The sequence below is a fragment of the Oncorhynchus nerka genome, linkage group LG2 (genome assembly GCF_034236695.1).
Source record: "Oncorhynchus nerka isolate Pitt River linkage group LG2, Oner_Uvic_2.0, whole genome shotgun sequence".
NCBI lineage: Eukaryota > Metazoa > Chordata > Actinopteri > Salmoniformes > Salmonidae > Oncorhynchus > Oncorhynchus nerka.
Genome location: NC_088397.1, coordinates 45915711 through 45930898, shown reverse-complemented (window position 1 = coordinate 45930898; position 15188 = coordinate 45915711). Strand labels below are relative to the sequence as shown.

Below are 15188 nucleotides of genomic sequence, written 5' to 3'. Positions count from 1 at the left end.
AAGAACAAATTCTTAATTACAACGACAGCCTACCCCGGCCAACACCGGGCCAATTGTGTGCCACCCTCTGGGACTTCCAATCACAGCCAGATGTGATTCAGCCTGGATTTGAACCAGGGTCTGTAGTGTCACCTCTTGCACTGAGATGCAGTGCCTTAGACCAGTGCCTTAGACTGATGCAGTGCCATTCAGGAGCCCAGTATGAAAAACAATAGCTCTTCTCAGATTACTCTTTTTGTCATCTGTATTAGACATGTAAGACATAATTATATATATATTATATTATTAATATTAACAACCCAGCAAAATGAACATAAACAAAACATTATGGTATCAACCATTCATTTCTGTAATCACTCTAAATATACCCTTTGTTTTCCCTCTAAACCTTCCCTTTCCAGTGCAGAGATTTCTGTATAATTGTAAGGGATTGCACACATTTCTGAAAGATTAACAGGGTTTATTCCTGGACTGCATGGTCATTACCTAACTGCATTAGGTATAATGCCATCATTTACCAAGTTATTATTTCAACATCTGGTTCAGAACAAATGCTAAGTTTGTTCAAAGATTAATTTTAGAATAATTATTATATAGGTTCAAAGGATATGGGGAAGTTAGTATAGAGATGTACGTCTAATTTTGGTAAGGATACACTTGGTCCCCTACCTCTTTATTATAAATAAAGCAATATTTATGATACAGCTATTAGCCAGCGTTCTTAAAAGCTAGGGATAACGTACCTATAATGGCTAAACGTAACATGTAAAAAAAAACAACAACAACAGAACAATCAAAGAGAGAAGTAAGAGAAGTAAGACTAACGAGTTAACATATAAACATACAGTCCCTGGCCCACAATCCTCCTCGAGTGTAGTAAGGCAGTCAAGTGAAATTGATCACATCCTGACAAACAGATTATCTACTACAAGTTGTCAATCCAGAATAAAAAGTAGAAAACAGTACAGCACACAATTGTGGATCTTTTAAATCTGGGAGACAATACTCAACAAGAAAAACAATACATTCTATAAGAACACTTTGAGAGGAAGGAAACCATAGCTTCATTCCAATTCAAAATGACATGGCACCTACATGCCAAAAGAGCCTTTGATATTTGAGTTTGGATCGAATATATTATATGATGATATTACAACAAAGGGCATGCACATCTCAGCCCTGCCTTGTCTTTTTTTTGTTGTCATGGTGACAAAACTAACAATAAGTTAAACAAAAATATATCTCTAAACATACATAATTCAAGAAAAATCATTGCAAGTGCCATTGAATACATAACCACTAAATCAGACTGACTGTCTTAAAGTGCTTCAGGTTTCACATCCTCCATCATCATTCACTGCTGCTTTGACATTGGAATTTCTGCAATACTGTCACAGGACTGGTAACAGACAGTTTCCACTTCATTCTTTGTATCTTCCTCATGCAACATTCCCATCCGTGTTTCAGAAGCATCTCCCAACCTTAGACATAGGGCTCATATACAGTCGTGGCCAAAAGTTTTGAGAATGACACAAATATTAATTTCCACAAAGTTTGCTGCTTCAGTGTCTTAGGAGATTTTTGTCAGATGTTACAATGGAATACGGAAGTACAATTACAAGCATTTCATAAGTGTCAAAGGCTTTTTGTTGACAATTACATGAGGTTGATGCAAAGAGTCAACATTTACAGTGTTGACCCATCTTTTTCAAGACCTCTGCAATCCGCCCTGGCATGCTGTCAATTAACTTCTGGGCCACATCCTGACTGATGGCAGCCCATTCTTGCATAATCAATGCTTGGAGTTAGTCAGAATTTGTGGGGTTTTGTTTGTCCACCCGCCTCTTGAGGATTGACCACAAGTTCTCAATGGGATTAAGGTCTGGGGAGTTTCCTGGCCATGGACCCAAAATATCAATGTTTTGTTCCCCGAGCCACTTTGCAATTCACTTTTGCCTTATGGCAAGGTGCTCCATCATGCTGGAAAAGGCATTGTTCATCACCAAACTGTTCCTGGATGGTTGGGAGAAGTTGCTCTCAGAGGATGTGTTGGTACCATTCTTTATTCATGGCTGTGTACTTAGGCAAAATTGTGAGTGAGCCCACTCCCTTGGCTGAGAAGCAACCCCAAACATGAATGGTCTCAGGATGCTTTACTGTTGGCATGACACAGGACTGATGGTAGCGCTCACCTTGCCTTCTCCGGACAAGCTTTTTTCCTGATTCCCCGAACAATCGGAAAGGGGACTCATCAGAGAAAATGACTTTACCTCAGTCCTCAGCAGTCCAATCCCTGTACCTTTTGCAGAATATCAGTCTGTCCCTGATGTTTTTCCTGGAGAGAAGTGGCTTATTTTCTGCCCTTCTTGACACCAGGCCATCCTCCAAAAGTCTTCGCCTCACTGTGCGTGCAGATGCACTCACACCTGCCTGCTGCCATTCCTGATCAAGCTCTGTACTGGTGGTGCCCCGATCCCGCAGCTGAATCAACTTTAGGAGACGGTCCTGGCGCTTGCTGGACTTTCTTGGGCGCCCTGAATCCTTCTTCACAACAATTGAACCGCTCTCCTTGAAGTTCTTGATGATCCGATAAATGGTTGATTTAGGTGCAATCTTACTGGCAGCAATATCCTTGCCTGTGAAGCCCTTTTTGTGCAAAGCAATGATGACGGCACGTGTTTCCTTGCAGATAACCATGGTTGACAGAGGAAGAACAATGATTCCAAGCACCACCCTCCTTTTGAAGCTTCCAGTCTGTTATTCTAACTCAATCAGCATGACAGAGTGATCTCCAGCCTTGTCCTCGTCAACACTCACACCTGTGTTAACGAGAGAATCACTGACATGATGTCAGCTGGTCCTTTTGTGGCAGGGCTGAAATACAGTGGAAATATTTTCTGGAGATTCAGTTCATTTGCATGGCAAAGAGGGACTTTGCAATTCATCTGATCACTCTTCATAACATTATGGAGTATATGCAAATTGCCATCATACAAACTGAGGCAGCAGACTTTGTGAAAATTAATATTTGTGTCATTCTCAAAACTTTTGGCCACTACTGTAGTTATTTTGTCACAGAGCTCCACTGCCTTCTGAGCAGTGGCGTCACTCCTATGTGATGCTAGTCCCTCAATTGCTATCAGTCATACTATTTGATTTTAGACAATGTGCCGGGCCATCTACCTCCACCTGTCATACTGTACTCTACACAAGCAATAAATTAGATTATTTTAGGAATTTAGCATTCTATAAATCACATGTGGGGGTCATAAGGTAATAAGGAGGTATTTAGAAAAGACTAACCAAGCACTTCTATCAGAATATGGCCAAACCAATCCTGCTGCAAATATCAGCCAATTAATTAGAGAGATTAAAACATGAAACTACAGGGGGAGGGTTCTCGTTAAGTAGCGATCAAAAAGAGCAGATTTCAGAAATGGACATGTTTTCGGGTCGGTCAGGTAATGTCATTGAACACCTGTTACATGAGTACCAAACAAAAACAATAATTAGAGCCCAGTGGGTTGTTCCAGAAGCCAGGAAGATGGGCCGGTTGACAGGTGTCAGCAGCCAGCTCTCCAACCTGAGGCTTCCCTATAAAAGGGAGGTGTTTTCTTCACCCTTCCCCCAGGGTAGAGGGGGTAAGGGGGAAGGATTGACCCTGGTCGGTCCTAGGGAGTTCGTCCTCTCCTGGTAGGGTGGTGGGACAAGGCCTGTCATGTCTCTGTCTCGGGCCCTACCGGTCCCGCCAAGGGGATCACATAACAAGTGATGTCGTCTCCTGAACCCAGCCTCTCATTGGGTAACCGCCAGCCCCTCTCCTTCAGGACCCCTCGCGACCGCATCAACAGGTCCTGAGCGGCCAGTGTGTATCTGGATGTAAACAGGGTTGCGGTCAAAACATTGAAAAGTGCTATTTATTTCAAATGAGTATTTTTTTATGTTCATGAATCGAATTTGAAATGTAATTCATCCCAAATATGTGTCTATGAAGGTGCTCCTCAAAATGGTATTGCCATTTTAAAATGACCATACTAATTTGTACAGGCTAGATACTGACCTCTAGTGGATATATCCTTTGATTACTCCTCATTTTCTAACCAATATTCAGTGTTTTTCCCCATTTTTTTTCATGGCTACCTGAATATTCAATATCTACCCTGTTTTTATTGGTAGCAACTCTAATAGTATAAGCCCTCTCACAATGCATCCCCCTAATAAGAATCACATCCTTCCATGACAAGGCCCAGCTCCTATATACCGACAAGGCAAACGAGCCATTCTCTGCTTCCGGTAGGTTGGTCAATCACATCCCAAGCATGCTCGCCTTGGGATCAGGTGAGTTTACTACAACAAAAAAGAGGGGGGGAACGGTCATTAGCGGGAGGAGACTACGAGTGGCCGAATCGTGCGTTCATTCAACTCTATTGTTTGTACAATGTTGACTATCTTAACATATGTACGCTACTGTTGAACTTCGTGCATGTCTCTTACCTGCGCGTCCTGGTATTTTCTCGTGCAACCACAATGCTTTATTATTAGATTGTTTGGTATTGCTTGTAGCGCTCACACACTAATGCTAACATATGCGTGCTCATTAACCAAACGAATGGCGTTTCCATGTTTATGTCAAGCTGTTTACTGAAGCATTATAGTTCTGCTCACCATATTATCTACCGGTGATATGGTAACGCTTCCATACACCGGTTACACTGTAGCCAGTGCAAAACACCGGCCGTAATCTTTCGACTAACCATTATTTGCCGATACTTTCTTCGTTCTCGTTTCGGAAGACACTTATCTTATAAACTTCTGTTCCCAGTTGTAGGTGGAACTCCAAAAGCCAGAGAATATTAAAATTCTCGATTTGTATAGAGCGAGAGATGTTTGTTTTGGTCGCACTGTGTGACGCGCTGTTATGTACTTCTACACGTGGCCTTGTTGCATAGAAACTCCTAGTTCCTGCAATTAAAAAAAAAATGTATCCGTTATTTTACCAGGTAAGTTGACTGAGAACATGTTCTCATTTGCAGCAAGAACCTGGGGAATAGTTACAGGGGAGAGGGGGATTAATGAGCCAATTGTAAACTGGGGAATATTAGGTGACTGGTTTGAGGGCCAGATTGGGAATTTAGCCAGGACACCTGGGTTAACACCCCTACTCTTACAATAAGTACCACGGGATCTTTAATGACCTCAGAGAGTCAGGACACTTGTTTAACGTCCCACCCGAAAGACAGCACCCAGTGTCCCCAATCACTGCCCTGTGGCATTGGGATATTTTTTTTAGACCAGAGGAAAGAGTGCCTCCTACTGGTCCTCCAACACCACTTCCAGCAGCATCTGGTCTCCCATCCAGGAACTGACCAGGACCAACCCTGCTTAGCTTCAGAAGCAAGCTGCTGTCTGAAAGAAGTGGATTTAATATCCTAATGAATAATCAATATTTTATGGAGTACCACCTGCAACTGGACATGAACGTTTAAGAATTATTATTTTCTTTCTTCCAAATCAAGAACAAAGAAATTATCAAGGAATGGCTAGTTGGAAAACTGCTACCAGTGCGTTGCACAAGCTATTGTGCCATGCGTAAGGAAGCATTAACATATCACTGTTACAATGTGTAGCCTGTTACTGTGTCTCTGCATTTGGTTGGTTTCTGAATGTGGACCCTCCATTGACATGTTGGCCTAGTCCAGATATGACTTAGTCCTCATGTTCAGGTTTTACCTGGTCTTTATACGCCTATATTAGTTGAATGCCCCATTGCCCTGACATTCTTTGGCTCTGGTCTGTTCATCTCTGTGGTTCTTCAGACACCCCTGAATCAGTGCATAGTTCAATGGCTCTCGAAAGGGAAGTACATTGCAAGGATAGGAATATTTATCTTACACATTTTTTGATAAGCGGTTGATTCTTACAAATTGAGTGTACCTTGCCGGCTTGCAAAATCTTGTTCATCATAAATGTAATTAATAGATTTGATGCATGCAAGCTGCCAAAGCAACATTGCTGTATACTGTTTTTAGATTATAGACAAAGCAGCATGAACATATACTGGACTGTGTAGACTAGAGATTACAGTACATACCTCACAGGATCAGTGGGCTCGCAGCAGGACAGGAAGCCTGAGACTGCGTCTGCTACCTCCCTGTCTGTGGTCACGTCCCACAGCCCATCTGTACCCATCACCAGCACGTCATTCGGGCCATGCTTGAACTCAGACATGTCGTACACAATCACCTGTAGGAGCGACATGGGAGGGAGGGAGGGAGGAGCGACATGGGAGGGAGGGAGGAGCGACATGGGAGGAGCGACATGGGAGGAGCGACATGGGAGGGAGGAGCGACATGGGAGGGATATTCAATAAAATATTGGACAATGTGTTCACTGATGAGCCAAAATAAAGTAAAATGTGTTATTAGATGTCCTCCAAGCTTTGGAACACACTGAGATGCTTCTAGACGAGCCATAATCTTACATATGGTGTATGATACATGGTTCTAGACACAGACAGCCTGACTTCTTACTCACCTCTGGGCAGCAGGAGAGAAAGGGTTTGATGTAGATGTTGGAGTTGTACACCTTCAGGTCATGATCCCCTAGGCCACGTGTTACCCCAATGGTGGCCATGACACGGGCCTACGCACAACACAAACACCGTGAGTGATCTGGGTTAGTGCCTGTGGGTGTTCCTTGATTCTCGGAAAATCCACTTAGGGGGGATTAGTGACTCAGGAGTACTTTTCTGCGTGGGAAAATAATGTTCTCAGTGTGTCTCTTTTACCACACAGCGAAAGACTGGGAGAGTTCAGCAACAACCATGAATTTGCAGGAGAAGTCCTCCCACATATACAGCGGAATGAATAACTAAAAGTTATTATCTTGCTATATCTGTCCTGTTGGTAACTAACAGCTAAGCATACACAATTGTTTCTTCCTGTCAGGGGTAACATATGATTAGGGCAGGTGGACAACAGTAAATCTACATTTTCTTTGAAGACCAAGGTCTACTGTACTGTGCATATCAAAATGTCCCATGACTTGGGCAGGGTTTTACCCGGTCAGGTGGTAATGTGGTTCTTAACAAACTACCGTGGCCCTGTCTATGGCCATGCATATATACTGTGCTGTTCTGATGTCCACCAGTACCCAGTCCATAAACATGACAAAGCCCTTCACCTTTTTACCCTCTCCATATATAAGTGGGAACTTGAGGTCGTCTTCTATGATGGTCTTGTAAGCCCTGCAACAAACCAACAGGATCACGGGTTAGGGATTAGTGATTATATTCTTCAAGAAGTATATGGCCTACTTCTTTTTTACCTCTTGATCCTGTACACGGTCAGAGGATTTTATAGGGCAACAAATTTTATAGGGCAACAACAAGGGTAACAAATTCAACCCTGTGTTGTTCGACAATAGCTGTAACTTACCAGCCGTTCATTGTGTGGTCCCTGAAGAGCATCTTCTTGTCCAGCTCCTTGTGCTGGATCCTGCGAGGGAACTCCAAGTGTGTGAACTCATTCCCCAGCAGCTCCGGTCTCAGGAAGCCCTGCAGGGACACAGAGCAGAGCGAACGTTGCCAAAACTATATGCGTGTTCAAACTGTCGTGTCAAATTGACTTGTGATGAAATGGCTCTTACGAATCGTACACTATATGTACACAAACATATATGGATATCACTTCAAATGAGTGGATTTGTTCATTTCAGCCTCACCCGTTGCTGACAGATGTATAAAATCGAGCATGCATGCAATCTCCATAGACAAACATTGGCAGTAGAATGGTAGATTTAATGCACTGTGGGTTAATTGTGATAAGTGGTTGGAATTCCACTGGATGTATTAACGTACTTGGTTTAAAATTAAGATTGCCATTGGCAGTAGAATGGTCTTACTGAAGAGCTCAGTGACTTTCAATGTGGCACTGTCCTAGGATGCCACCTTTCCAACAAGTCAGTTCGTCACATGTATGCCCTGCTTGAGCTGCCCTGGTCAACTGTAAGTGCTGTTATTCTGAAGTGGAAACATATAGGAGCAACAATGGCTCAACCACAAAGTTTTAGGCCACACTGTCACAGAACAGGACTGTCAAGTGCTGAAGCGCATAAAAATCGTCTGTCCTCTGGTTGTAAAGCGCGCTGTCATTGGACTCTGGAGCAGTGGAAATGCGTTCTCTGAAGTGATGGATCTGGATGGACAAAGCTGAGTTTGGCGGATGCCAGGAGAACGCTATCTTTTTTATTTTACCTTTATTTAACTAGGCAAGTCAGTTAAGGGGTGGCAGGGTAGCCTAGTGGTTAGAGCGTTGGAATAGTAACCAGAAGGTTCCAATTTCAAGTCCCCGAGCTGACAAGGTACAAATCTGTTGTTCTGCCCCTGAACAGGCAGGTAACCCACTGTTCCTAGGCTGTCATTGAAAATAAGAATTTGTTCTTAACTGACTTGCCTAGTTAAATAAAGATAAAAGAACAAATTCTTATTTTCAATGACGGCCTAGAAACAGTGGGTTAACTGCCTGTTCAGGGGCAGAACGACAGACCTGTGCCTTGTCAGCTTGGGGATATGAACTTGCAACCTTTCAGTTACTAGTCCAACGCTCTAACCACTAGGCTATCCCGCCGCCCCCGCCCAAATGCGTAGTGCAACTGTAAAGTTTGGTGGAGGGGAAATAATGGTCTGGGGCTGTTTTTCATGGTTCGGGCTAGGCCCCTTAGTTCCAGTGAAGGGAAATCTTAACGTTGGAGCATACAATGACATTGTAGATGATTCTGTGCTTCCAACTTTGTGGCAACAGTTTGGGGAAGGCCCTTTCCTGTTTCAGCATGACAATTCCCCCATGCACATAGCGAGGTCCATACAGAAATGGTTTGTCGAGATCAGTGTGGAAGAGCTTGACTGGCCTGCAAAGAGCCGAGACCTCAACCACATCGAACACCTTTGGGATGAATTGGAATGCCGACTGCGAGCCAGGCCTAATCGCCCAACATCCGTGCCCGATCTCACTAATGCTTTTGTGGCTGAATGGATGCAAGTCCCCGCTGCAATGTTCCAACTAGGGATGCACCGACATACCGATAACCGTTATTTAAGATTTTTGCGGCCTTTTAGCATTTTATTACAGTTAAATAGTAAAAACACACACTGACCGAAAAGTTATTTTGTTGGCATTTACAGCCGGTTGTGATACAGCCTGGATTTGAACCAGTGTGTCTGTAGTAATGCTTCTAGATGCAGTGCCTTAGACCGCTGTGCTACTTGAGCCCATAATCAAAACCTATTTCTTTCACTTACTTGCTGTGCTGCTTCATGGTTCATTTGTTCAGTCTCAACCAGGATTTCATCATACGTGTCAAGCAGGACGTTTCAGCTCTTTCTGTCCGTGGCCTCTTTTCCTCGGGGGGCACTGTCACTGTGTCCGTTTCCATCTTGTCCAGCTGTGGCTGTAACATTTCACGTAAACCCCGTTTCATGTCTGCATCGAAGTGGCGGTTCTTGTACCAAGCATCGAGCATGGTGGTTCACAGCCTCTAGGAGAGTACTTTTCCAAGTTAACCCCACGGTCTGTGTTGGCATTTTTGTTGAGCAGGCATTTCAATGCCATGACAGGGTATCACGTCTGCTGCAGACACAGCTGAGCTTATTTCTCGAGTTAGTTGTTCGATTGGAGCTGGGAGTGTTCATGTTTCAAACATGTTCTCAATGCCACTGAATTGGCAGCAGCGGTATGAGAACCAGCACATTCTTGAGCATGCAATACGGCTTTCCGCAGTACAAAATCCTCACCGACCCACTGCTGTCACACTCGTAATGCTCATGGGGCTGACATCGCTGGCCCATATGTCAGTCGTGACGCTAATAGCAGTGACGCCCATAGCAAGTAGCTCATGGATGTGAGTTTCAACAATACTGTGTAACTCCGGTAGGGCAACATCTGAAAAATAGCGCCTACTTGGTAGTGTGTACCGGGGCTCGACCAGTTGGGCAAAAGCCAACATCATCCACGACAGAGAAGGGTTGATTATCAAGGGCAATGAATTCCATTATCTTGGCGTTTAATGGATTTCGCCTTTGAGTGGTCTCGCTGAAATGTTTTTACTCTTTCAAACTTGTTGACTGCTCGATCCATACAGCAGACATTGTGGGCCAGGATAGGAATGCTGTGTTGCACTATATTTCTTGTGGCGTCATTACGTCTTCGACCTAACTTTATATAGGTACGCACGTTAGCTTTGACATTGGTTTTACTCATCGGCGTTAAACTAGACATCGGGCCGATTGTTGGCATTTTTATCTAATATCGGCCGATTCTGATATGCTTACCGATATATCGCGCACCCCTTGTTCCAAAATCTAGTGGAAAGCCTTCCCAGAAAAGTGGAGGCTGATATAGCAGCAAAAGGGGGGAGACCAACTCCATATTAATGCTGATGATTTTTGGAATGAGATGTTCGACGAGCAGGTGTCCACATACACTACATGACAAAGTATCTTTTTAGTGTAAATGGAGCAACAAACAGATCCTACAGGAAGTATCATAGCAGTAGGAAAAGTGACAGTAGAACATTATATAACTGTGAAACACAAACTTGGTACTTTTCATTCCCTTCCCTGAGGGTTCCACCACTCTCCCACACAGCCACCTACTCCAGCTTAATTTAGACCAACAGACAGTCAATGAATAAAGATGTTGTCTGAATCATACGTTAAATTGCAATACCCTCCCTCCCCCGTGCGTCCTCCTCTTGGCCAAGGCACCCTTGAAAAAGCTATTCATATCGTGGTGATGGGACTCACCTGGTTAAAGGGACATTACACTTTCAAACCAAAGTTTGTCAGATGTTTTCAGACCTCTGAAGTCTGGAAAAGGTTGACACTTTAATTTGAGTGAACTATCTTTTTTTTCTCTCTTTTTAGAAAAGGAAAACATAAATAAATGCATTAACCCCATCCTCACCAGATACTGCAGGCGCTGCCTCTCAGACTCCGGTGTGAACTCGTTGGACATGGGGATGACCTCATTGTTACGGATGATGATGGCTCTGTAGAAACAGGAGTAAGAACCAAAGTAGAATGAGTAGTGATTCTTTTTTATATGGGAGGGACAACGTACTGTATAAAGACAAAGACAGACACCATAATGTGACCCCATATCAGGAGGACACTCGGGATAGTTAATGTTGGGTTAAGAGGGTCAGCACAGCATGTTAGAGGATGATTATTGCTCCAAGACACTGATCTAAAGTCAAATTGTTCCCCCCTAATGGTTGAGGTTAACATTTGAAAACACTATACCAATCCTAGATCTGTGCTTATGGGCATATTCTACCAGGAGTTTACAGTACATGATGAATGGTGTTGCCGTACAAAGAGCGGCCAGCAGAGGTCATAAGAACTGCGGTTTGAGAATTTGAGCATGACAAACGGGAACAGCTTTCTTTGAATTAACGGCTATGGGCATCATGTTGTCACTTCCTTTAACCTCTCTTTCAGTCATTCAACTCTGCATTGAAAACATTGAATATGTACAACAAGTAGGCCTGTAATTCATTAGTCATTATGGGCATTAATCAATCTGCTGCTATTAGAGTTTGACCTGCAGTTGACCTACCTGCTGTCTCCAGCATTGGCAACATAGAGCTTCCCCATTAAATGGATGGCAGCCAAGGCACAACACCCACCAGAGATGGTAAAGGACGTCTTCTCCTTCTCTATCAGTTCATCCTGTAATCAACCGGAAACAAAAGGTTATTCACTCATTGGGTAATAGAAGGAAGTTAGCAGCCCTATGATGAGGTTATACTTAAGATGAAATGTTTACAATTATTGACAGATAAAAGACTGCCTAAAAATAAATCTTTGCATTTGATTCTGGAAACCAACATTTTCTCTTGGACGCCCAGGCTTTGCTGAGACGAGTAGAACACTACTTCACAAATTTAAGGTGATATGCCGTGAGCGTTCGCCTGTGTCTTACCATCTGTTTGAAGGCGTTTTCTATGATGCCCATGATCAGACTCTCCAGACTGACAGTCTTCTCCATGTGGAAGCGGATGGAGGGGTCAGTGATGGCATTAGGGTCCTCTGGGTCCTGGGTGGAATTTGCTCCCTTCTTCACCTCCAGCTGGTAGGGGCTGCCGTTCTTGGCCAGGCAGATAGGGGGTGTCACGGAGGGGTTCTCCAGCAGGTGGGCGATGTCCCCCAGTCTGTCTCTGATGAGGCGATGGAGGAGTTTAGATGCCATGATGGCACACCCTGAGCCTGCATGACCGTCGAACACGCCCCAGTACTGCAATGGGATCCCTGTGCCGTCCTGGAAAAGGTTGAGCAAATTAAGTCAAATCAAGCTCAAATCATATCAAAACATGCATTTTAGATACATCAAAAGACAGGATAACAGTAAGAAATGAGAGAAATGGCAGGAAATACAACACTGGCTAGGGATTCAGTCTCTTTAACAGGTCTCTCTTGCAAGAGTTTATTCTGATGAGAATTAAACTCTGAGAATGCCTAAAGGACATTTCTGTCAGAAAATGGATGGGAATACTTCTCATCCATTCTGTTTTGAGCCTCACCTGTTTATCAAAACAATATATATATATATATATATATACAGTACCAGTCAAAAGTTATAACACACCTACTCATACAAGGGTTTCTCTTTATTTTGACTATTTTCTACATTGTAGAACAAAACTATTAAATAATACATATGGAAGTAAACCAAAAAAAAGTGTTAAATCAAAATATATTTGAGATTCTTCAAAGTAGCTACTCTGACAGCTTTGCACACTCTTGGCATTCTCTTAACCAGCTTCATGAGGTAGTCACCTGGAATGCGTTTCAAATAACAGGTGTGCCTTGTTAAAAGTTAATTTGTGACATTTCTTTCCTTCTTAATGCGTTTGAGACTATCAGTTGTGTTGTGACAAGGTAGGGGTGGTATACAGAAGATTTGGTAAAATACCAAGTCCATATTATAGCAAGAACAGATCAAATGAGCAAAGAGAAACAACAGTCCATCGTTACTTTAAAGACATGAAGGTCAGCCAATCCGGAAAATTCCAAGAACATTGAAAGTTTCTTTAATTGCAGTCTCAAAAACCATCAAGCGCTATGATGAAACTGACTCTCAAGATCCAGTTAACTGCATCTTAGATTGCAGCCCAAATAAATGTGCCTGTTTCCTTAAAATCTGAAGCATCTCAACATCAACTGTTCAGAGGAGACTGCGTGAATCGGGCCTTCATGGTCGAATTTCTGCAAAGAAACCATTACTAAAAGACACCAATAAGAAGATGAGACTTGCTTGGGCCAAGAAACACAAGCAGTGGACATTAGACTGGTGGAAATCTGTCCTTTGGTCTGATGAGTCCAAATTTGAGATTTTTGGTTCCAACCGCCATGTCTTCGTGAGATGAGTAGTAGGTGAATGGATGCTCTCTGCATGTGTGGTTCCCACCATGATGCATGGAGGACGAGGTGTGATGGTGTGGGGGTGCTTTGCTGGTGACACTGTCTGTTTATTTAGAATTCAAGGCACACTTAACCAGCATGGCTACCACAGCATTCTGCAGCAATACACAATCCCATCTGGTTTGGGCTTAGTGGGACTATCATTTGTTTTTCAACAGGACAATGACCCAACACACCTCCAGGCTGTGTAAGGGCTATTTGACCAAGGAGAGTGATGGCGTGCTGCATCAGATGACCTGGCCTCCACAATCACCTGACTTTGAGATGGTTTGGGATGAGTTGAACCGCAGAGTGAAGGAAAAGCAGCCAACAAGTGCTCAGCATATGTGGGAACTCCTTCAAGACTGTTGGAAAAGCATTCCTCATGAAGCTGGTTGAGAGAATGCCAAGAGTGTGCAAAGCTGTTAAAGGCAAAAGGTGGCTACTTTGAAGAATCTAAAATAGTTTGTTTTTTGAAAACTTTTTTGGATACTACATGATTCCATGTGTTATTTCATAGTTCTGATATCTTCACTATTATTCTACAATGTAGAAAACTGTAAAAATAAAGAAAAACCCTTGAATGAGTAGGTGTGTCAACTTTTGACTGGTACTGTATATATTTTTGGTACTGTATATAAGTTTCCCATTTTGTTACGTTACAGCCTTATTTTAAAATTGATTACAGTTTTTTTCCCCTCAATCTACATATAATGACAAAGCAAAAACAGATTTTTAGGAAAAATCTGAAATATCACTATTACATAAGTATTCAGACCCTTTAATGAGTACTTTGTTGAAGCACCTTTGGCAGCGATTACAGCCTTGCGTCTTCTTGGGTATGACGCTACAAGCTGACACACCTGTATTTGGGGAGTTTCTCCCATTCTTCTCTGCAGATCCTTTCAAGCTCTGTCAGGTTGGATGGGGAGCATTGCTGCACAGCTATTTTCAGGTCTCTCCAGAGATGTTTGATCGGGTTCTAGAACAGGCTCTGGCTGGGCCACTCAAGGACATTAAGAGACTTGTCAAGAAGCCACTTCTGCGTTTGTCTTGGCTGTGTGCTTAATGTTGTTGTCCTGTTGGAAGGTGAACATTCAGGCCAATATTAGTTTCATCAGACCAGAGAATCTTGTTTCTCGTGGTCTTAGAGTCCTTTAGGTGCCTTTCGGTGAACTCCAAGCGGGCTGTCATGTGCTTTACTGAGGATTGGCTTCCGTCTGGCCACTCTACCATAAAGGACTGATTGGTGGAATGCTGCAGAGATGGTTGTCCTTCTGGAAGGTTCTCCCATCTCTACAGAGAAACTCTGGAGCTCTGTCAGATTGACCAACGGGTTCTTGGTCACCTCAATGACCAAGGCCCTCTCCCCCGATTGCGCAGTTTGGCCAGGCGGCCAGAAAAGTACATCAAATAATGTTTTATCTACCTTAGCTTTGATTGGACGGATCATGTCCGCATCATACTTTCAAAATCGTAGCTATCAAGCTCGACAAGCAGTCATCATCATTAATCCAGATGACTATCTATTGGCAAATCCTTTTCAAACCTTGTCACATGAAGAGAAATTATAGTGATAACGTATCGGTGCTCAATGGCCATTGGACATAAACATTACACAACAAGTTGGAAATTGCAAATTCAACAATGAGTGGTTTGGAAGGATTCAGTGGCTAACTGCAAGCGCTGCAAAGCAATCAATAGCCTGCTATTCAGCGGAGTGGGTGTG

General features: G+C 43.2%; 1 protein-coding gene across 1 annotated transcript in view; it reads right to left on the bottom strand.

Annotated features, from left to right (window-relative positions):
• Positions 1 to 635: 635 nt before the first annotated feature.
• ppm1j (protein phosphatase, Mg2+/Mn2+ dependent, 1J) overlaps positions 636 to 15188 on the bottom strand; it is a 52686-nt gene continuing 38133 nt past the window's right edge. Inside the window, exons 3-10 of the mRNA XM_029671253.2 lie at positions 11982 to 12317; positions 11616 to 11728; positions 10962 to 11046; positions 7437 to 7555; positions 7183 to 7246; positions 6535 to 6642; positions 6092 to 6243; positions 636 to 3873 (exon numbers count right to left, since the gene is read on the bottom strand). Of these exons, the coding sequence (XP_029527113.1) occupies positions 3717 to 3873; positions 6092 to 6243; positions 6535 to 6642; positions 7183 to 7246; positions 7437 to 7555; positions 10962 to 11046; positions 11616 to 11728; positions 11982 to 12317 (1134 nt within the window). The 3' untranslated portion in view covers positions 636 to 3716. The remainder of the gene's footprint in view (positions 3874 to 6091; positions 6244 to 6534; positions 6643 to 7182; positions 7247 to 7436; positions 7556 to 10961; positions 11047 to 11615; positions 11729 to 11981; positions 12318 to 15188) is intronic.